Source organism: Anser brachyrhynchus, assembly GCF_964034855.1.
Source record: "Anser brachyrhynchus genome assembly, chromosome: 5".
In the NCBI taxonomy this organism is placed as follows: Eukaryota; Metazoa; Chordata; class Aves; order Anseriformes; family Anatidae; genus Anser; species Anser brachyrhynchus.
Window position 1 is genome coordinate 34,367,990 of NC_137699.1, and position 23,307 is coordinate 34,391,296.

The following is a 23,307-nucleotide window of genomic DNA, read 5'->3' on the forward strand; positions in this document are numbered from 1 at the left end:
CCATTGATGCTGCAGGAGTTGGTGTGAGGATTGCATTTGACCATGCGTTCAAAAGTGTCCTACGAGATGACCCACACTTTGGCTATAGTGAACTGGTAATCCTTCTTGTGTGATATCCCAGATACTGACCATACAGGGTCAGTAGACCTACTTCTGCTTAAAGCTGCATGGTGGTCCAGAAAATACACAGCTGAAAGGAAGTGCCAACCACCTTTCTTTAACATCCTCTGAATACTGTTTTTTTCCTGTCAAAGTGATGTGTTTCCTTCTGCTTTCCAGTCTCAGTTATCGCTCATCAGCCCAAGTTTCCTAATCCCTGGCAGTGACCAGAGCATTGTTTTCATTTTTATATATATATTTTTTTTGCCCTAACTTAGTTCTGAAATCTAGCATTTTTTCCAAAAGGAGGAGGTGGACTTTGCTATCACTTGTACTTCATCTCTGTGGCCTATTGCTGTTATATTATGTATTCGTAAAGTATGATTCAAAATAAGGATACATGTAACTCCCTAGATGCACCTGGGGCTTAGCAGAAAGAAAGAAGACATTGTCCCTTGTCCAGGAAGTCTTCAGTCTCTATGAAATTTGACCTGATAATATATGAAAAGGGACTGATTCATGAGAAAGGGAGGATAGGATGTTTATGGTGGGTAATTTTAAAGCTGATTGTTGATGCAGAAGAGACATCGTGTTATTTCCTCTGTAGTCAGGTGGAGTTTGACCATAGGTTGGAATTTAATAGCTATTGTTATACTTATGAATCTGAAAATAGCCTCGTTCAATAAAATCTGGTGTACAGAAGAATAGCACAAGTCTCGTTCTGCTTACACCAGTTTTATAATCATGTAACGGCCTGGCCTGTAGCACAGTTACTCTTTATACAGCCATGTGAACCAGCCTACTAGTTTTACTGCCAACGTTCATTCCATCACGTCCCCCAGGCTTGAATGCTTAACGTTCGTCTTGCTCTGGTCACACTGAAGCTAGTGTGTGATAGCACTGATATTCAGGATCTTCTCACCTCAGGTTCTCAGGCTCCTTTCGTTTGATATTAGGGTGTCCACATCCACGCACTGGTGGATGTTCCCATTGCTCTCTCCTAACCTCTTACACTGGGGCAAGCTACTAGCAGTTCTCAGTTGCACATAGCTGCCTAGCTGCACTTTCTCTGGATCTGGGGCTCCTGCTTGAAGACTTTAGTCCTTTTGGAGATGCCAAACTGTTTTTCTCATCTTATTCCTAGGATTGTGCTGATGGATGATGCTATGGATTGCCTGATGTCTTTTTCTGATTTCCTCTTTGCTTTCCAGATCCAATTCTACTACTCAGGTAAATACTGGGAAGCTGCTGATTTCACCCTCTGGCGTATCATTACAACCTTACAGCTTTTCTATCCCTGCAGTTTTTCAGACTTGTAAGGACACGCATGTTTTTTCACAGAGAATATATAGCTAATGAAACCCATTGATAAAAGCTATCACTGATGCCAATAGATTAGGAGGTCTCATAAGGAGGTTCCAAATTTTTATGAATAACAAGATACCTGTAATAGCTATGGCTTATGCATGTATTTGTCTTAGCCCTGAGACATAAATTTCCAGCTTTATCTAGTGTATGTTAGCACCTAACAGTTAACTTTTACTAATATTTTTTTCTGTAATTCTGTAATACAGCATTTCTCTTTCTGTAGTACTGGTCCCTGCTGGAGGCAGGATCAGAATGGCCCAGAGCAAGCCTAACCCAATGTTCTGGCCCCAACAGAGATCAGGAGCTGGTGCCTCAAAAAAAAAAAAAAAAAAAAAAAGGAACTTGGCAAATTCGTATAATTCTTACCCCTAATACTCATCCAACTGCAAGCTGTTTTCAGCTCAAAATGTTTCTGAAATGCGTGTAGTTTCTACAGCTTTAGAAACACCCAGGGGGTTCCTCTCCTGAGGACTTTTCCAGTCTCCCCTTGAAATCACATCAACATTTAACCTCCACAACTCTCCTTGGCAAGGAGTTGCATGGGTCTGCCACCTGTTCCATGAAAAACCACCTCTCATTTGATTGAGAGCCACTAGTTGGAAGGGAAAATGAACAGTTAATCCCTATCTATGTTTTTCATATTATTGGTCATTTATCATATTCTACCGCCCTCCCTCAGTTTGAGTTTTAAGTAGGTGGGGTACTTCTTTTAAGATTATTGACAGGAAAAGTACAAATCAAATACTAATAGTTTGTGTATACATATTTTTACGTACGCTCACCCACACATACACATCTGTAAAAATCCTGAGGTATTTTTAAACTAAAGTTCAGGTGGCAAGGAGGAGAAACTTGGATGAACATTCATGTGCTTTTTCTCTACAGGGAGATGTTTTAAAATATGTTGGCCTGTTTGTCTTAGCCCCCTAAAATGTTGTTGAGGAAAGGAACTCATTCAGGAAACTGCTTAAGTGGGGAAAAAGAGGGAAACGTTTCCCTTATCAAGGTTAGATATGCTCCCAAGCATGGGGCACTGCTGAGGCAGTCACTCACTCGTCTTGCAGCACAGAGCACTTTCTGAAGGCAACAAAAGCTCATGGGATTCTGTCCACTCGCACTAACAGTTCCTGCTGATGGGCACAGCTCTTGGTTGGCCTTGATCAGGCAAAAGGGGCAGGTCAGGGATACTGGGAGACGCTGGCTAGAAGCTGTGGTGGAGCACAGTTTGTGGTCAGAGTGTAGCCTTGGGTGGCCTGCTGATCTGATCCAACCTGTCAGTTCCCATCTTTCCAGCAGTTATGAGTCAGCTGCTATTCCTAATACAAACATCTCTATTTCTTAGTACTTCTCTGTATATACTTCCCCCGTAACTCCCCTGTGCATATCACAACATTACCCATGACAAGTCATCAAAGAAAAACAGTTAAAATGGTGATTTTGGGTTGGGCAGAACCAGGCTTGCAGTGCCTTTAGCTGTGGACAGAAAATGTGCTTGGAAAGTTTTTCTCTGATACAACAAATATTTCCACTGAGCTGAAAAACCTCAGCACAGCCCGAGGGCCCGCTGACATCCCGCCTTTCCTTTCCATCCGCCTCACGCACATCATCACACTTCCATTCACTGGGGACATAAATGCCACTGGAGTCCTCACAAACACGCCCTTGTGTACACACACTCAGACATCCCGGCCCTGTCGCGCTCACCCAGGCACAACGCACACACGCAGCCTGTCATACGCTCTCCCACCAACCCACACACATGCAAACCACTCCAAATGGAATCTAGATTTGTAAACTGCTGACCACATCCATAAACAAACTTGTTTAAAATTAGGCTCTTGCAGTAAACAGTGGGTAGTATGAGGAGCCTGGGGAGAGGCTTTCTGCCAACTCTAGCCCTGACCTGCCCTGGCCCTTCCTCTAGATCCCATGTAATATTTACTTTGGAGCCGCACAGAGACAAGCTGGGATACAGCCTGGAGCCCTGACTAACTTGCTCCCTTTGCTTCTGTTGCAGTACCATATATTTTGTTCCCAACTTGGATGAGTTCTCAGTTGGTGGTAACAGATGAAGAAGGAAAACTTTTGAGACTTTGCAAACTAGCTGTGTGTTTGACATTAGCTTTCACACTCCACTGCTTTATTCACGTGCTAGCCTCTGTTCCCTTTAGAAGAGTCTGAACAGAGTGGCTGGCCTCTCGTAACCATCCTGACAGGGAGAAGCCAGCAACTTACATGGAAATGGCTGCTTGTGCCTGCATAATATCTGACCTGAATATGCAGGATGCCTTAGTATTGTGCTTACATTCATTTCCTGTTGGTGTCATGTGCAGCACAGAGCAGGGAATGACAATTTAATCCTGGGTCTGGTAGGTCAGGAGGATGCTTAGCTGGCTGTAGCCCTGAGTTATAAATCGCTTTCTGTTTTTTCAGAGTTCCTGGAAAGTGTGGCTGCCATTTATCAAGATCTATTGGCTGGTAAGAATCCAAATACTGTGATCGTGCCAACATCATCCTCTGGGCAGCATCGGCAGCGACAACCCCCAAATGACTGCAACCCACTCGATGGGGTAGAGGCTTCTCTCTTCTACCAGTGCCTAGAGTCCTTGTGTGACAGATCAAAATACAGGTATGAACACAGATGTGAAGTCTCTGTCTCTGGAGACCCTTTGTAATGTTGGATCTGTGAAGAAATACAGGACTTTGAACAAGCTGTAACTTCCACATAGATCTCATTGGAGAAGTAATAAGGGAGAGATCATGGCAGAACTGCTTTAACCAAAAGAAAAAAACAAATTCCTGGGCCTAATAGACACGGGGGATTTGAGCAGATTATTGGGCTAATTGGTTGATTTGGGACTCTGCTTTCCTTCTCACTTTTACATTGATACTTTCATCAAGGAGAGGTTCATCTACCATCATGGATTAACTAGAGGAGATCAATGAATGCAAGTGTGTTCCTGAGTGTTGAAGTACAGGCAGGCCACACTGGGGTGGATGAAGCTTTAGCACCTGGACAAGATCACGCTGCTAGTCTGTACTGGAATATGGGATGGAGCTGGTCTCCAGTTAGAGATCCCAGGCACAAGACTAGCCTTAGTTCATCAGGGGATAGAGAAATACTAGGCCTTACTGTATAGCTTTGATAGACACATTCTTCATAGTTGCAGGTAGTGAGCAGATAGTCATGGTCTAGATCCACAAAAAGACTCATGACACAGGCCCCACCTGACTCCTGCTTTATGTAAATCGAAATTTGTGATCCACAAAATTAGTTCTGAAATACTGTCCGGTACCATAGGCATCTAAGCAGAGATTCCAGGCCATTTTGATGTTTAAGTAACAAAAGCTCTACATTCCCTGTATGCCCCCAGAGCTTCAGCTGGGGAGGATGTTGTGAGCCTATCTGGTAGGTCAGGCTGAGCACAGCACTGTGAGGGGAGACATTCACAGCCTTTCCTCAAGTAGCTCAATGCTCAGCCAGGCTTTGGTAACCACCTTTGCCTGAGGGATCATCAGCCCACACCCACATCTCCTAGGAGTGCTACTAAGCCCTGATCTGTTCAGCACTTTCATTTCCTCTAAATGCAGCAGTTCCATTTTGCATGAAACTCTTTAAGGAGTATTAAGCAAGAGCAAGAATCATAATGATGGTATTGCCTAAAGGTCAGGGCCAGGATCTAAGGTGAGTGTAGATGAAGGGGACATAGGAATTGTAGTCCCCACTCAAATATGTTTTAGGACATACTTAGTCTGTTATTGGAGAGATTTTCCTGCCCCTTGAATGTCTGTTGCTGGTAAAAGGGTGATAATAACAGTGCCCTCACAGAAATGGAAGTTTATTGACTGCTAAAAGAAAGGATTTCCTTTTTTTTTTTTTTCTCATGAAAGAATATGATATGTCAGGAGTGGACGTGTGTATATGTTTCTCAGCAGATCTGGGTTTTTCTCCCTGTCCTTGGAAAGGAGGCAGGTAAGACTGCTCCTAGGGATGTACTCCAGCTCAAACATTTTTGCTTAGCAAATTGGGAGCAGATGCAATGCCAAGTAAACAAGCTGTTCGCTATTAGTTTTAAACAGTGGGGGCAACTTGACAATATTTGAACAGGTAAATGGGCTAATTCTTCCAATTTGAGCTGGATCTTGGGAAAAAAAAAGATGATATTTAATAGACAAGACGACCTCTTCGTCTCTCTTTTCCTAGCTGTCCACCTTGTGCTCTTGTGAAGGAAATGCTGAGTACTGCACAGAGACTGACCTTCTATGGATTCCTTTTGGCACTTGCAAAGGACCAAGGGATCAATAGAGCCCTAGGTAAGATTTCTGTGACTGGTGCAGCTCTAGATTTTCAGTCATTCTGCATTTCTGTGGAATTTCCACTGTAGTTATGCCCCAGATTTTACTTCATCAGGAAGAAAGTAGGGGAGTTTTGCGTCTTTTTTTTTTTATGGATTAAACTTTAGAAACATAGCACTGCACCTTACCTGTCTGCTTGAAGCTGTGAAGCTTCTTCAACAATAAAATGAGATATGAAATGCTGCCCTAGGACAGCAATGTTTTACATCTTTAATAGCTGATCATTTTAGCAGAACTGTCCTTTTAACATATTTGGTTTTAAAGGTTGGATAGAGGTGGTCAGGAGGCATTAAGGTGGCTGACCGCTACAGACAGTACTGAAGTCTGAGTCTATGATTTAGCCCTTCATTCTCCCACAGATTTTAAATGACTGCTCTCATTGTTCACAAGAAAAGAAGGCACACCTCATGGGAAAACCTCTGCTGCCTCCTTGGCTCAAAGACTCAAACTGAGCCCAGTCTTTCCAGCGCATGCCACATCTTCCCCTAGATCAGTGTGATCTTGATACTGTATTTACCTATGGCCTACTGAAAATCTGGTGTTGTAAAACACAAAATTCTGGTATAAAATTCTGTACCAGACTGCTGTGGAAAACAGAGGGATTACCAAGCAGTAATCACTGCTCGTTTCCATGTTGTGATGATGAATATAGCTATAGAGCAGGGAAGCAATGTATTGCATTGACAAAAGACTGTGTACTCTGTACATAATTCAGACACATAATGCTGTGTTGTCCCGATGTGACTTGGTTGTGCTCCTCTTCCTCCTGCAAAGGGGAACAGCAATGGCTTTTTGCATTTGACAAGGAGAAATGTTTAAAAGTGTGGAGGCTCACACACCTTCACTCTACTCAGCAAATCATCAGGTCAGTAAGGATAAGCTTTCTCTTTGGGTATCCTCTCCCTCTACTCCCAGGCCTGAGTATCTGCCAATCCCCATATTTCAAAGACAAGCCTTAGTGAAAGGATGGTGTACCTTGCCTGAGGGCTTGTTCTTTTGCACAGGTGTGTCGTAGTAGAAGTGTCCCCTCCCTGGCTGAGCCTCTTCTTCCAGCAAACAATCTAAGCTGCTAATGCCCCTCTGGGGAAGGGCTGCTTACCCAGCAACATGGAGATTATATATCAAAGGTGCATGAATACAGCCCTGCAATCCCCTCTGCAAACAGGTTTAGGAAGCCGTGTACTCACTGGGGCAGGTGATGCCTGGATTGCACCAAACAAATTCTTTTTTCCTTTGCCCTACAAAGTCCACTTCCAATCGAGTGCAAAGAAAACAGATGGGCAAAAGAAGATCCTGCCCACAGCTTCCATTGTGCCATCTACAAAGTGTGTGGGTTTTCCTTTCCGTTAATGTGGGCCTGGCCCCTGGCCCTCTGCCAGCCTGCCGCTGAGGCCTCTCACAGAGGAGGGGCAGCAGCCACAAGTCTGACAGGTGCTAGCGTCTTGGCAAGGAAAGGAGGATTCTTTTCCTGGTGTCTTTTAATCTCTCCTGAAGGGTGATTTCAATAGTCTTTGGTCTGTAGGGGATCACAAGCTCCCCAAAGCCCTTCAGCAAGGGCAGTTTCAGGCAAAGGAGCTTTCAGTCAGGATGCCTGCCTGCTCTCCTGTCTCACAAAGCCAGTGGCCCCCCTACAGCAGGGGTAGGGATTACGGCAGTTCATTCTGGCTGGGGTAGCACTGATGAATTTGTCAGGCAAAATGGGAACCTGCAGCCTAACTCCAGTGTTAACATAGATTTGTGAAACCTTTAAGTATCATCTACTGACTCTCCCAAGTAGTTCTTGTGTCCCAGAGACCTCACTACATTCTGCAAACGCAGAAACAAGTTAAGCTTTAGCTGCTTATTCTTTTAATTTACCGTGTGAAAGCAATCAATGGACCTCCCCCCACTCTGTGTTGCAGTGCCAGGTTTTCCTGGTCATGTGCAAGAGGGGAAGACCAGAACTGGAAGTAGGGGAGTCGGGTCTGGTCTGAACTGCTTCTAATTTGTTAGATGCTCATTGCTACATTTTTTATGACTGCCATTTGCCTGTGTGCAAGAGGTGGCTCTGCAGCCCCTCCTTCAGGACGAAGGTGCCAAGGCCAGAAATCCGCTTTGTGTCCCCCCAGGGCAGTACAAGAGCTCCTTCCCAAAGATACTGAGTGTGGCACCCAGGTCTCCTGAAAACCAAGAGCGTTTCTCGCTGCACTGTTGGTACAGATTACCAAATGCATCTTTCCTGGTGTGCAGTGGCATCGTCCCAGCAATTCCTGTCATCTCTGTGCTGACCGATCAGACCCTCCCGTGGCCCCTGTGCAAGGTGGAGCTTGTTACAGGAGGGATTTCCTAAGAGCCCCATCTTCCTGAAGGCTCTGTTGTTCTGATAGGATCTGGGACTGGTAGCTATACAGGGCAATTCACAGGGACATCACCCTGTGACAGTCAGCACCCAGTAGTTCTGTAGAGGGAACAGAACCTGCCAAATCCTTGGGCTCTTCAAGTTCTCTGAGAGGTGAGACTACTGAGAGTGCCTCCCACCTAGGCTGAGGCCCAGCTAAAGCCTGTGTGACGGACACAGCATATGCAACATCATTCCTTGTCTATGATCCTCAATATTCAGTGTCCATTTCTCTAATGGGTATAAGGAAGGGTCTTCTTTGTCTTGCGGGACAAATTTTGGATGCTGCTACGACTTGAGTGATTTTCTTTAAAAAGGTGACCCCTGAATAGCCTAAATCTACTCTATTTTTTTTTTTCTTCTTTGTCCCAGGGGCTTTGCCAGATAAAGGAGATTTGTTTCTGGACCCTGCCATGGATCAGGAACTTGAGAAATTGTAAGTGGAGTTGCCCAAACTAGGAGGTAAAGCAGCAGATGGAAAGTAGCTTGTTAAGGAAAGCTTCACTAAAGTACCATCCCTGGTCTTTTACTAAACTGTAAGACAACAGAGGAGCTAACAGAGCAGCCTGGGCAGAGAGGGTTTCTTGGGGTGCCTTGGTGGCGCTAACAAAATCCTTAGAAAAGGCTTCAGAAACTGGGGGGGGGAAATGCACCTTGATTAGGAAAAAAATTTGTGGATGAGGAAAACCAGGAGTGTTAGAAGACACAGGCTCAGCCCAGATAATCTCTTTTAACAGGAAAAAAAAGATTTACACAGCAAGTCTAGCAGATACTAGTGAAAGGTATTCCCCATCTTTGCCATGAACATCTTTCTAGTTGGGAACAAGTCCTCTTTGCAAGTTTACTCCAAAAATGCTATGGTTAAGGCTGGAGATGACAAGCTAGGCTACTCAGCATTTGTCTTTTCTCTTCCAGGATAGCTCAGGTTTCAGGGCTTGCCATCTCTGCTCCTACCAGCTCCAGCGGGGACACTGCTAATTTGCCTGTCCGTCACTCACCCAGGATTAACTCTCCCTGGAAACCTCTACACCATCGCCGAAAAATGGATGCTGAGAGTGAAGGCTCCAACGAAGAGACAGACTCCTCTGAAAACTGAAGGTTGTGAGGGTGGGCACTGGTCCCATCTTTGGTTTGTCCAGAACTCACTGGAGGTACAGCACCTCCTCCCAGAGCATCTGCTCTGGCCCTGGGTTATGTCCACATCACCAGTATGTGCGTGGCTGTGCCGGTCCCTGTTGCCAAGTCCACCTGTCCTTTCCCAGCAAGAGCGCTGCTTTTTTTCCTAGCTCCAAATTTGTGCAGGAGTAGCTATTTCCAGCTGCAGAGTTCTGCTGCCACCTGCTGACAAGTAAGAAGACAAACCAGCAGCTGCTAGAGCTGCCCGTACTTGGAAATAGCCCCGGTGTTCTCTCAACCAGGGCTCTCCCAGTTCAGCAGGTGCTGGAGCAGTGGCAGCGCTAGCGCAGGCTGGGTGCCAGTGTTTTGTTGTGTAGCTGTGTTCAGACTTGGCCTAGACAATAGAGTGGTTAAATCGCCAGCGGCAGCTTTGCATTCATGCTCCATTATAATTATTCCCAGTAAAGCTGCACCTGCATGTGATCAAAGGTAGAGAAATTCCTCAAGTTCCTAGAATAGAAGGGCTTAGGTATTGCCTTGCCACCTGTCACAGCTTCCTCCTCCATGAGTCTAAGACAAGCCAGAGCAAATAATAAGCTAGATTTCAGTAAGTACTGCATGGTGCTTTGCGGCTCCTCCCTTCTGTGAGGCCTCCCACTGCCTCCAACAGCACGTTAAGCTCATTTGCTGAAAGCAGGCTTTGGGGGGGGGGGGGGGGGGGTGGAACAGAGAGATGAAAAGTCTTCAGATTGTTTGGTCACAGGTGGTGGTATGGCCTGCAAACATGGAGCATATCTGCTGGGGTTTGGTGGGCAGAAGCACTGGGGGAGAAGGAGGCAGTTTTCAGGTGAGGCCCAGGTACTTTTTGTAAATATTGGCATTGTTGTAGCACCATGGTGTGGCCTGTGCAGCTACAAAATGAATTACAGCCTCAGTGGTAACTAACTCTGCAGCTTGGCCTCCACAGCCCGGAACAGCTGACTAGCCACAGCTTGCATGGACTAGTTATTTCCTGAGACACTCCAATTTCTCATGAGCCTTTGGGAGCCTCCTTGCTCTCCCCTTCCCTAGAACACTGCACCGTGTGGGCTACTAAGATCTGTTAACCCAAAGCTTAGCGCTGCCCTAAGCTGAGCGGATTCAGCACATGCTGGAACTATTTAAAGAGTAATCCCTTAACTACTGCTGACGTGGCTGTGGAGGTAGGGGGAGGTATTATTTATTGATTGTAAGTTATCAGCATGCTCTTTGACTGCACGTTCTCTCCCACCCAGCAGTGGGTGACGACCGAAGCCAGGGAATAAAGCATGCAGTGCAAGGCCTGGGGCCAAGCCTGAGAAACTCTGGTCTGTGCCCAGCTCCCGGGCCCCAGTGGCCTCTTGTAGGGCCCCACCACACTGACCCCGCCCGGGTGGGGCCCGCTGCCACCCCCAGCACAAATGGCACCGTGCCCGCACCGCCCGTGCAAGCGCGTTCACCCTCAGCCACTTCCACCCCCGCCACAGCCCTGGGGGTACCACAGCCCCTTTGGCTGCCGCCACGCAGCCCCCAATGGACCAGGGGGGTCCGTGCATGTCTGGCACAAGGTGGGGGCCCAGCCCTGGAGGGGGCGTTCGCTGACAGGAACCCACGGAATTGAATTGTTTTGCTCACCCAGTTATTTTGCAATAGTTGCACAATAAGCACAGGGGGAAAGAAAAAGAAAGGCCTATCCGATCCTCAAGTGCATGAAGAAAAGGGAAAACAGCTCTTGTTGAAACCACACTCAGAAGCAAAGAGCCCACCTGAGTAGGACTAAGGTTACAGTCCTCATGGGGACAGCCTCCCTCACCCCCGTCCCACTTAAGCCAGGGTTTCAGGACCTTCCCCTCTGTCCAAGTCTGGATGGAAGATAGGGCAGGGCAACACAATAACCAAGGGTCCAGCAAATATCTTTATAGTACTTCATGGCCTGGGCCTTTTTTTGCTCATGATGTGATTCGAAGCTAAAAAAAATAATCTTTGCTTGATTTGTTCTCCCGCATCAATATATGCCGGTTTACAAGACAATAAAAAGGATAATCCCATGGTAAAAGGCAGACCCTGCAAATACAGAGGAATTGTGACACCATGGCTTACCATGCACACTAGAACCTTGCAGCTGAAAATGCCTTACCCACGCTGTCAACTGCTGCAGCAGCCTGCTTGGGATCAGGCAGTAAGAGCACTGAGCAGAACAGAAAGCCACAGCCACATCCGTGGGGACCAGGTAACATCATGTTCAGAAAAACAGCATTCCCATTTCCTCTGTCACGTGGTCAGCTAAGGGATGGGCCAAGAAGGATAGGAGCACTGATGAGGGCAGTCACAGGAATTCCCACATCTTTCACAGCAGTGAGGTTATCCCCATCTCCACTGGCTAGTAGATAGCAGTGGGTCTGAGGGCACATCGAATTTTAATGCAGAGTGGAATCCAGATATTTGGAAAGCATCCTGGGCACAGCCATGTCCTGCCCCCTTCTGCTTTCCTTCTCCCTTCCCCACCCACCCCAGACAAACTAAGACGATCCCGCAGAGTTTACTCCAGGCGAAGGTGGCATCAGTGCCTCCTGCTGGCTTCCCTGCGAGTTGCAGTTCCTGGGTCATCAATATGAACCATAACGATCCTGGGGAGGAAACACACCAAGACACCATTCTATAGCACTGTGCAAGCTCCAAAGAAGCAAACAACAAGGTCATGGGGGTTTGGGATTAATGCAATCAAGACATAAGTTGTCAGCAAAAGGCTACCTCAAGAGAGGACACCCTGCAAAGACAGGAGGTAAAACAGGCTCAATTTTTTAAGTTTAAAGATTTGTGGGAAAAGGCACATCTGACATAACACAGTAACCTGTCCTGCAGGAGAATAATGTTGTCCAAGTAGCATTCACTGGCCACCTGGAATTGCTCAGCTATGAAGTCCGCAGCTACAAAGGGCTCATCTCTACCTGGCACTTTCCGTATAATTTGAGAAGACAATGATAATCCCAGTGAAATCACCAGGATATGATAAAAGTCCCTGAGCATGACTAGAACCTATCTGAAAGTGCTGTGGTGCAACCTCACCTGGAGGGAGTTCATCACCCCGTTGGCTAGGACAGCCATCTTGCCAGCAACTGACTTCACTCCTTGCTTGAACTGTGCAATATCGGCTGCAGGCAGCACATTTCCAATTGACACACCACCTATGAGAACCAGAAGGAGTAAGGCTCGAGTTCCCCAGCTCCAGAGAATACCCTGACCCCCTCCTGTTGAGGTCCTCCAAAGCTGCACGCCCTTCCTCAACCCACTGAGCGCTAACAAACCTGAGTGCACATTCTCGGCCTCTCCAAACAGGTCTGCAGAACTGATAGCGCTGCTGCCTGAGAGCTGCTGCAGTCGGGACCTGGCTTCATACTGCAGAAGAAATGAAAACAAAGAAAAAAGGTAAAGGAATGGAACAAAGAACAACCTGAGCAAACAGGAGAAGAAGAAGTCAGAGCACTGCAAAAGTGCATTTACCTCAGCATCTGCTTCCCGCCCAAAGAACATATCTGAAGAAATAGCTTTAGCCCCTGCAAACTTCTGCCGAGCTTCATTTGATTCCACAACTGATGTCCTATTCTCTGTATCTCTTCTACTGGTGGGTCTGAGGAAGCAAGAGAGGAGACAGCTTAAGCTTCACCAACACAGTAGAGAAAGACGTGTCTCATATCCCATCTGATTGAAGGTGAGCAACAAACTCCAAGGGCTAGCTAATACCAGAGTTCTCTCCTCCCCCCACCCCAGGACAGACCACATTTGATGACCATAAAGGCTGTGACACAATAGGAAAAGAGTGCCCAAAGGATCTCTCAACGATGGTCCCTTTTCTCAGGATTATCCATGCAAGTGATCTTCTGTAGCCTAAGGCTCGGATCCTGTCACAACACAGTAGCATCTTTCCCACAACTCCTAGTCCCATCCCTTTGTCCCATACAAGGGAAGTACGGTAGCAGGTGCTTTACCTCTCTGAAATTGGCCGAATACTGGAAACTGTCACCTCCGGTTCCTCCTCTTTGTCAACACCCCACGAAGAGTCTGTTTCCCATCGTGAGCCAAAGGCATCTTCAAATGAGAAGGGACTGTATTTGTACCTAGATACCAAAAATAGGTCGTTTAAGTCAGATATTAAATTCAGGAATAAGCTAAACATTACACTGAAGCTTAGTCTTACTTGGGGGGTCCAGATGTGAAGCTTCCAGCATCTTCAAACAGGTCCAGTTGGGAGCGGGAAGATTTCACGGCCAGTGGCGTCTCCTGCTCAATGACTTGCATCTCAGACATCACCGAGTGTGAAACAGAGCTAGCGCAACAAACAGGCGGTCAGGGCTGACAGGTATGATGCCACCCAGCCCCTACAAACAGTCTCCCTCAAAACTGAATCTGGCCTTCACAGACAGGGCAGGTGCCACAAGTCTGGAGGGAAGTTGTGGGGAGCCAGCCCCCTTTACCACACATCAGGCTTGAATCCCTCAAAGTCTTGAGTCACCTTCTTAAGGGAGGTAGGGTGATGTTTGCTTATGTGCAGACATCTGTGGAGTTGCAGGACTCTAGAGCTAGGCACTGACAGGCCACAAGCAACTTTGGAAAAGCTCAAATGAGAGCTAGAACCCCTGAACAGTGTCCATTCCTTCTGGGGTGTGAAGCATTTTTAAACAGTCCAGCACGCAAGCAGTTTAAATCCCTTCCTTTTGTTACTACAACAGCAAGCTAGGGCCTTCGGGAAACTATTCTAGAGCAGACTGGTTCCAAAGCACCTCTACCCCACGCCATCCCCAGCCAAGTACCTTCTTGACACCAAGCCCATGCCTAGCCTCTCAGCTTGTTCACGCTTCTTCCCTTCGAGGTTCTGAAGTTTCTTCTCTTCCTTCTTCCGATCGAGCTGCAGTTCCTGATAAGCCAGTCGCATCGAGGTGACTCTAAAGGAAAGAGCTGCAGTGGGTACCAGCCCATTACCCTTCTGCCCTGGCCCAGCCCACACTGTGGAGGGACAAGGGGAAGAGTAAGCCCAACAGCCCCTCAAAACACCAGGTTCCATAACAGCACAGCCAGAAATCCCTTCATAGCAGCTTGTCTCCCCACCTCACCTCCGCTGGGATGCAATTTTCTAGCCAAACGTGATCTTCTTGATGTAGGCATTGCCTCTGTACCCCCTGGGACAGAGGCACAAGAATACCCACCCAGTTCAGCCTTTGCTTTTATCAGTCCTGGCCAAAGGCCCACAGAAAGATTAAGAAAAAATAAAAATCCATATCTGCTCCTTGAAATCTTCCAGAGGTGATAATTTGAATAAAATATAGCAATATAGCTTGTACCCTGCTGTAAGGACTGGTTTTGGATGTTCTGTACTCATATTAGGCAGTCCTGGGATGAACAGCATCAACTACACGTTACTTCTGCCTTAAGGCGTACAGCCCAAACAGGGCACTTACATGGACTCCTCGGCTTGTTTCCTGGACTCCGCTGCCTGCTGCTCCTTCAGCTGCTCTGCCACCTGGGCTTGCCGCTCAATCTCACTGAAGCTCTGGCTGCTCACCTTCTGGGCTCCAAGACCTTTTTTTGCACCCAGCTGAAAAAGAAAATAAGAAGAAAACATACAAAAAGGACTTCTTCCCCCTAAGTTGTTCATAGTACAAGAAAACCAGCAGTTCAGGCTTTCGGTCTCCCTGTTTAGTCACAACCTACATACACTCCAGACTGTAACAAGTAATGATCCAAACCCTATTTGTTTTTGTCCATTAGTTTACAATCTAGTTTTCAAAAGAGGCGATGAGATAAAGCTCTGCCTTCCCCAAATGGATCTCTCAGTAGACAGCTTGGTTAAGGGCAGAAAGCAAAGGACCAGGGAAAGGACAGCAGTAACATGAGACGTGCTCTGCCTCCTCTCCGGAAAAGAAGAGCTCAGACATACCCCTTTCTTGGCAGCTCCCGGCTTCTTCTTTCCAATGAGGGAGGATTTAAGTTCTGCAAGAGGAGGGAAACAGCAAATAAACAGAAATGAATTAATTTAAGAAGCCAAAAGTAATCAGGAACCCACACAAACATCCACCACAGTCCAGCTGCTACAGAATCCAGGGCACACCATGCAGCTTCGCATCAGAAGGCTGGGTGATTTCACCCAGCCAAGAAAGATGCACTGAAAAGCTCCACAATTGCAGGCTGGTGTCCTAGAGAAGCATGCCCATCCCTGGAGAAGCTTGTAACTGAATTAAGACCTTCAAAAAGCTCCTCCAGGTGTCATGCAGTTGGCGACCCTGTCCAGTACAGATCAGGGTTGCTAGAGGCACTAGATTTATTTCACACATAAACCCAAGAAAATGAAGTTTCAGAGCCACATGAAGGTCAGTGTCTCACCAGTGCCTTAGGGACAAAAGCAGGAACCCTAAAGCTATGTTTACATGTACAGACCACCAACAAAATGGACCTAAAGTGCAGTGAGCTGTAGAAGCAACAGGTTCCTCAACACCTTCTACCAGAAACCTGTCACTCTGAGGGCATAAAGCACGCCACACCTGTAAAACAGCCAAGATCCAGCCAAGCAGTAGGTGCCTGTGGAAAATGTGTAAGAACAAAGCAAGCATAAAGAGGGACTGCCCAGGACCCAGGACACTTTTCCAGCTTTTGATATTATGTAGCTCCAGTCTTACTGCCCTTGTGGGATTTTCTTCATAGAACTGTCTCCTTGCTTTCTACACCCACATGACTTTTGTCAATCCATACTTGAGATACTGGAAGGCTGTCAAGAATGATCTTTTCTCGTTTTACCATAAGTTTTTTTGAAATAAGGGGTTCGGGACATTCATCACTATCGGACTGTTTTCAGCATACTGTTCCTGATTTTTTTTTTGATTACTGTCAAGAAATGTTTTAATAGAAATAACAGTAAGATCCATTTCCAGAGAAGTAATAGCTGGTTTACATCCCAATATGATACATGTAAGCTTTGGCTCATTCTCTCCCTCTAAGCACAAGAAGCTAAAGTTATTGAAGGCAGAATTACAAAAGGGGCAGGCAGAGTTGTCACAAGCAGCCAGAGCAGGCCAGCTGTTAGCCAGTTACCTCTGGCAGGAGCAGGCTCTTGTGTTGATAGATACATGGACACGTCTGAGAAGAAACAAACACGGGGAATGAACAGACGCTTAAGGACACAGGCATTCCACCCAGGATGAAGCCCCCTGTGGACTAGGAACACACTCTTGGTAAGGAAAGAAGCTCAGCTATATGTTGTGTGTGGCCAGGTCAGTAATGGTGGGGGACAATCAGATATAAACTCCTGTTACTCAGCAAACTAAATACGTATTTGTTCCAAGCTTCTGGGGGAAAAAGCCAAATGACACACAAAACAGCCATTTGGCCTTGATCAACCAAGTTCCAGATATGCAAATACCAAATTTTGTCCAAAGCCCAGAAATGAAAACAAGCTTTTGAGAAGGAGACAGCTTTGGACTCAATCATCCAAAGGAGCAAGAAACCTCCAATAAGCTGTGGATTGGTTTTGGGATTTACAGAGATCCTCAGTATTTGCTCCACAGGAGCTGAGTTGAAGATAAGCACCTTCAATATTCTGAAAATAGTTCAGTTCCAGTTCCACTAAGGTTACTACAGAACATTATGTTTAACAGCAAGACTGATCTGGGAGATCCTGAAGAGTGTTACTTACCTAGAGGAGCTTTAGGAGATGTGCTCAACAAGTCAATAGATGGGCCTTGGCTGGGATCTGCGAGCACAAGACCAGAAGAGAATATTCAGAGAAATTCTCCCCCTTTTCTCTCTGTGTGCTCACAGTTCTGCTGTCTCTCTTCTACCTCCTCTGCCCCCCATCACCCAGAAAACCCCTCAACAAGCTAATTTCCATTTGAAAGGTATAATTTCCCAAGCACAACTACCTTAAGTCTCCACAGAGCAAGTTATCCGTTCTGCAGTGCTCTTAACGCATTAAAAGAAACTAAATACTCCAGCAAGGGAATACACAAAGCTGTTTCAAATTACAACTGTGCTCCCACATTCTTGGTTTCTTTGTAATTCACCCTAGAAACAGTTTTCAGGTCTGAAAATAACATGTGAATATAGAACAATCAAATTCAAGGGGTAGAGAAAAGTGTTTAAATGAAGAGTTATGTCTGGAAGTACAGAAACAGGGCAACTAACCCTAACTGAACATGAATTTCATGCATTTCAGGAAATGCAAAGAACTGACTCCTTGAGCCCAAACAGAGCTGTTCTTTTAAGCGTCCACTAATTTAACTTAACATCAGACAGCACACAGAGTTTCTTCAAGCCTGAACCGAGGGAAAAAGCTTAGCCCTTCCAACTGTGGTACAGAACTGTACTCTCCTGGGAATTAAGTCAGGTTCTTGAGAAAATTATAAAGCAGGGAACTCACTTGACACTTCACTGCCTTCCGATGACTTTGGTGCTTTTTCCACCTCCAGGGAAGACTGTGCAAGATTCTGGCTGGCATCTGCTACATCCCAGGTACTGGAAGACTGCAAAGAGATGCTCATTCCAATGATTTGCAGAGAATGAATGAATCTAACCATCCTGAACTTACTTCAAGTTCAGTAACCTGCATTCCGTTTGAGGTCAAGAAAACACGTTCCCACATTCCAAACTCCAGACTATGCCTTCACTGAAGATAAGGGGATGTGAACCTGTCCACACATTATCAGGGACCAAAAAAAAAAAGAGAGAGAAGCCAGAAGCTAAGCTGATGAGTGTCCTGGTTTCGACTGGGGTAGAGTTTTCTTCCTAGGAGCTGGTATGGTGTTGGATTTAGGAGGAGGCTGGGGGTGCAAGAAGCTGGAAGAGGACACAACCAGGACAGCTGACCCACACTGGCCAAAGGGATGTCCCACACGGCACAGCGTCATGCTGAACAACGAAACTGGGGGGGTGTTTTGTAGAAAATTAACTCTATCTCAGCTGAAAGCAGGACAATGAGTCTCCCTGGAAAATAACTGTGAATTCCGTTGTCCTTACTACCAGATAACTAGTTGTCACATTGTCACATCACTATATTCAGTTGAGATAGTCCACCTTGCATTGTAGAAGCACTTGCCTAAATCTAACTTTACCAAGGTCTATGCACTGGAAAGCTGACTAAACCAGAAGTTTCAAGTAATAGCCACAGACTCTGCATTAAAGCAGTAGAAAAAGCATTTTCCAGGGAGTAATTGATGACTCTATGTATCCCTTGAAGATAAAGATACTTTCAAAGAGAAAGGACATGGATATTACAGGCCCCATGTGGAAATATTTAGATCTGTGGATTATATACCAGGCTGATGACTGAATCTTAGTTGTTCCGTGTTCCTACTGAATGTGTATACAACTTAAAATCCCTCCAATCTAAGCAGGACTGCTCCTACCACCTCTCCGGGCTCCTGGGTGACCAGGTGGCTATGTGAGAGCTGTTAAGGCTGTCTGGTTGGACAGCTTCTCACCTGTGTGTGCTCCATGAAGAAATCAGCATCGCTCTTGTCAGGGGAATGCCCAGGGGCTCCACTCAGTCCATCTATGAGCAGCTGAATAGAAGAGAGGAAAGAAGAAGCTATCCTACAAGCCTCAGCACCCAGTTCTACGCGTCTAACAACAGAGAGCTGCTTAGACTTACATCAGTGCCGTACTTGGCCATGGCAGCACTCGCCAGCTGCCGGATCTTCTCCCTGTACATCTGGGCAGCTCGACTATTGTACTTAGCATTGGCATCTGTTGTCGTGCAGCCATGCTGACGGAAGAAAGCAGTCTGAAAAGAGAAGAACATTCAGTCTCCTGGCTACCAGCTCATACTCAGGCAAGCATTAGACATGACGCAAACACAACAGGAAGAGGAAGATTCCCAAAGACAGAGGATATAATTCTGAGCACAGAGTATGAACCCCACGGCAGTGAGGTTGGTACCCAGAAAGCTACAAAGGAAAGGGACAAGGAACAGAGGATGTGGCTTAGCAAAACAGAAAGCAAGCGAAACGCCTACAAAGGCTCCTTACCGCGTTGGCATTGCTGCCGACTTGCATGCACCTCAGCTGGAACCAGTTCCAGTTAGAATCCAGCTCTGTGGACCTGAGCGAGAACAAGTTACTCCTATTAATAATAGGCAGGCGTGCCAAACGCAAAAGCATGCTCTGAGCTCGAACTGTCAGATATCCCACTTCTATCCCAGCAGAGTATGGGTGGCAAAGGGGGGAAGAACATCTCGGTAACTTCTTCACTCCCATTGGGAATCGATTTGAACTTTTAAAGCGAGCAATAAAGTCAGTTTCAGCTTCGCAAGTAACGCAGCATTCACATTTAGAAGGCGCCTCACTGGCACGGCTTGTTGAGAGGGTGGGGCGCGAAGCAGGACGGCACGACCCACAGCTTTCCTTCCGCGTCTGATCTCACTGCGACACGAAAGGGTCACGTTCAGCCCTGGGACCGGGGCAGGACACATGACGCAACACGCGAGAAAACCACCAAGCGAGGCAAAGCGGCGGGACGCCTCTCCTACCGGCACCCAACTTACCCAAGCGCCCACAGACGGCGGCTCTGTCACCCACAGAGCTTTGCCGAGCCCTGACAGTGGGAACCCAGAACCATTCCCCCAGCGGGCTAGCACAGAAAAACCAAACCTAAATTCCTTTTTGCCTTACAAGCAGGACTTGTGCTCGCCTGTACTGCCGGGACCGGCGCCCTCAGCCCCCGCAGGGGTCCGCGCGGCGCCCCCGGGGCTGGAGACCCCCCGGGGACGCCCCGGTGCCGGTGGCCGCCACGCACCTGATGAAGCTGAGGTGCACGCCCAGGGCGCGGTGCGCGCCGGAGCAGTCGATGCAGAGGAAGACGCCGTAGGTGACGCTGGCCCAGCTCGGGTTCTTGGCGCCGCAGTCGAAGCAGGACTAGAGCGGGGGGGAGGCAGCGGTCGGCGGGGGGCCGGCGGCTCCCTCCCCGTCCCCGTGCCCGTGCCCTCCCCGCCGGGGAGCGGCCGCCCGCCGCCGCCCGTTACCTTGTTGGCCGGCGCCGCCCGCAGCCGCCTGAAGAAGGCCTGGATCTCCGCCCGGCCCGGCTCCGCCGCCATCGTCTCTCCTTCCCACACGCCACCGCAGCCGCGGGCGGCGCTACGGGAGCCGGCCGGGCCCCGACGGGCCGCGGGGAGAGGCCCGGCCTCTGAGGGGGGTGCTCCGGTCTCCGCCCCCCCGCCCGCCCTCGGGGGGCTCGGCGGCAGCACGGGGCGGCCACACATGACGGGGGTTGTGCCTCGGGGCTCCTGGCACCGAGCCCCTTAGGGCTACGGCAGGGGAGGAGGCACCGCGGGGCGACAGGGGGTTGAAGTGCGGCGGTGTCAGGGTGTCACTGAGGTGGAAGGCACCGGTGTTTTGTCACCTCCAGGAGGACACTGCTCTGTCACGCCAAATTATTGCTTAAAAAAAAAAAAGTAAATGTGCTGGCGTCTGGGTAAGTCGACTTTCAGTTTAAATTTAAAGGCTTTCCTTTCACTTGTTTCCCTTTTTTCCACAAGCGGACTGTAGAATTAACTGCCATAGGAACCTATGATACATGATCTTAGCAGGATCCATAACATCTCAGGACATACAGATACAATCAAGAACTGAATTGTGGGGCAAAAGACCCTAAAAACCACAGGGTCTAGCAGAGGAATTAGGCCTAGCACTCGGAATCAGCAGAGGCCTCACTGCACACTCAGCCGAGACCCAATCTAGGAGGCAGGTTGCCCCTACAGTAAGAGGAGAAGCTTCTGGTGACACATCTGATCTGAGCTTCCCCAAGATAAGTCCCTGAGGTGGGAGGTGAGGCCTGCCCAGCCCAGCGTGGCACATTTCTGGCTGCACCCTGCCTCACAGCGCTCTTACGCTGCTACCTTGGTGGTTTCTGCATGCCCATTTCTGGGTTACTCAAGCAGCGCTGGGGAACCACTTCAGGTAAAAGTAACTGATAGCTTTTTGTCACGGCTATTTTTAAACCAGCTGAGCTCCCCGATCCCATTCATGGTGCAGCTGTCTGAACACATACCAGGAGAGCCAGCGTTGAGTGCAGCAAGGGCTGGCTGTGCCCTAGCAAAAGGGGAGCTGAGAGGAGCTCCCGGTAGGGCTGCACCTTCAGCAGCCCTGGCACATCCCCACAATACCTGAGCCCAGCAAGCAGGGCAGGCCCAGGGTAGCAGCCAAGAGTTGAGATTGCCAGGTAAGCCCCTGGCAGTGAGGTAGGCCTGTGGTCAAGCTAGGAAGACAATTCACAGCTCAGGATGAGGTCTAGCAATTACCAGGCAGGTCCACGGTGACAAGGTGAAGTGAGCTACAGGACAGGCTCTAGCTCAGCAGGGTCTAGATAGCACAGCCAGACTCCAACATTTCTCCAGCTTGGGTCAAGCAGGAGGCAATACCCCTGGGCTGAGCTTAAATGGATGCCCACACCCACCCACCTGCCCACCCCTGGGCAGGGGCTGTGGGTAAATGCTCCAGGTGGGGCTGCTCAGGGCAATTAAGACCTGTTAGTGCTGTTAGCGTCCTGGCAGCTGAAGGCAGACCGAGGGACAGGAGATGGAGTGTACAGTGGCTTGGTGGAGGCTGTAGAAGCTGTATCTTGCTGTGGAGAGGAGCATTTGCTGAAAGCCAGTTCAAGCGATGAGCATATATTGGGAGTGGTGGTGTTCTGCTGGCCTGAGCAGTGTCAGCCTGAGTTGCTTGCTCCTGCCCCATCTGTTGTGTGCTGCTGCTCCCCTCCTCTGCCGGCTTTATTCTGACAGGGCCTGTGTTTGGCCGTGTGGTGGAGATGCTGTGCAGGGGCCAGGAGGGACAGAATCTATTCATGGTGGTGTTAACCCCAGTTGGGGCTTATGAGGGAGAAATGGTACGAGCCCAGGCAGCCTCAGAGGTCTGTAGGTCAGTGTCACACGATGTCCCTGCCTGTCAGGGCAGGCACCTGGAGAGACAGTGCAGGCTGCTCTGCTCTGTGAAGGGTGCATGGTTTAAGCTCGTTGTGCTGTGTCCAAGGAAGACTTGCTACAGCAGGGTTCCCTGAGCTTCCTTGCCTCAGCTGTGTCCCTTGCAAGCCTTCCAGCCCATGCTGTTTGCTCCAAGTGCTGGCAAGACTGCTGATCCTGTCCATCAGTTTTACATAAAAACAGCAGGAAGAGCATGCTGCTGGTCTGAAAAACAGTCAGCTTCTTTTTGTTGCCTTTGTCAGTACAGGAAAGACCTCCTGCTGCTGACTGTTCCCTGCGAGCGTGTGCTGTCATTGCACAGTTCTTGCTACTTCCTGCATCTGTTTCTCTTGCATCTCATGTGCTTTGCTGTTGAATTTCTGAGCTGCAAGCCGGCAGCCTGCTCTTTGGCCCTCAGTTTTCATGTCCATCTACATCGCATCTGACATTCACCTCTTTCCTCCTGACTGCTGTGACACCAGACCCCGAGCCAGCTGTAGCCCCCTAATCGGGGATCTCCTTGCTGCTACTGCTGCCAGGAAGTGACAGTCCCCAGCATCATCCAGGAGAGCAAAGGAGGGTGACCAGGCTTGTTCTTGGAGCCTGCCATACCCCTGGGGATGCTTTTATCAGCACAGAAGTCTTGCTGTTTGAGTGTGAGGCTACCGTGGAAGGATAGATGGCGAAGCAGAAGGATAGTCAGACGAGAGCTGGGGAGGCTCGAGAGCGAAGTGCTGTGATGGGGTAAAACCCGCCCTGCACTTGCAGGTCTGAGCCAAGGCGAGGAGAAGGTGCCCCTCTGGGGATCTGTCTGGAAGCAGGGTGGCCGAGGGGAGCAGGGGCCTTGCTGTCATCCACTGCCCAGCAGGCTGCGGGCTGCAAGGACTGTGTGGGAGAGGGAGGGTGCTGGCTGTGTCCTGCCCTCCCACTCGGACCTGTTGGCCTCTCGTGCTTTTGCTGAATGAGAAGAATAGGGGAGGGAGCAGGAAATTCAGTAAACTACCCCAAAATAACCGGGAGAGACAGTTTCCTATGG

At 48.4% G+C, this 23,307-nt stretch overlaps 2 protein-coding genes across 7 annotated transcripts in view; one reads left to right on the plus strand and one right to left on the minus strand.

Moving 5' to 3' along the window:
- The window catches only part of CSTPP1 (centriolar satellite-associated tubulin polyglutamylase complex regulator 1), a 116,484-nt gene that overhangs the window by 70,054 nt on the left and 23,123 nt on the right, over window positions 1–23,307 (plus strand). For 3 of the 5 annotated variants that reach the window (XR_013952100.1, XR_013952101.1, XR_013952102.1), the window contains exons 5-9: window positions 1,244–1,329; window positions 3,901–4,096; window positions 5,672–5,781; window positions 8,573–8,636; window positions 9,116–9,298. Coding sequence is in view for 2 of the 5 variants with exons in the window: in XM_080594700.1 (XP_080450826.1) it covers window positions 1,244–1,329; window positions 3,901–4,096; window positions 5,672–5,781; window positions 8,573–8,636; window positions 9,116–9,296 (637 nt within the window). In the remaining 3 variants the exon portion in view is untranslated. Of the gene's footprint in view, window positions 1–1,243; window positions 1,330–3,900; window positions 4,097–5,671; window positions 5,782–6,597; window positions 6,689–8,572; window positions 8,637–9,115; window positions 10,648–23,307 lie in introns of those variants that run through there. The other 2 variants (XM_080594701.1, XM_080594700.1) reach the window with 2 other exon arrangements.
- Window positions 11,234–20,689, minus strand: ARFGAP2 (ARF GTPase activating protein 2). Of its 2 annotated transcripts, XM_080594658.1 has the most exons (17): window positions 20,337–20,689; window positions 20,111–20,229; window positions 19,345–19,417; window positions 18,969–19,100; window positions 18,799–18,879; window positions 17,739–17,841; window positions 17,016–17,072; window positions 16,415–16,459; window positions 15,267–15,319; window positions 14,788–14,924; window positions 14,143–14,274; window positions 13,530–13,658; window positions 13,321–13,449; window positions 12,836–12,962; window positions 12,640–12,730; window positions 12,401–12,519; window positions 11,234–11,961 (listed from the first exon to the last, which is right to left on the minus strand). In XM_080594658.1, exons 1-17 carry the CDS (start codon window positions 20,571–20,573, stop codon window positions 11,941–11,943), a joined length of 1,785 nt encoding a protein of 594 aa, XP_080450784.1. In that variant the 5' UTR covers window positions 20,574–20,689; the 3' UTR covers window positions 11,234–11,940. The 2 variants fall into 2 exon arrangements, with proteins under 2 accessions (XP_080450784.1, XP_080450785.1); XM_080594659.1 differs by lacking the exon at window positions 16,415–16,459 and having other exon boundaries at window positions 20,337–20,541.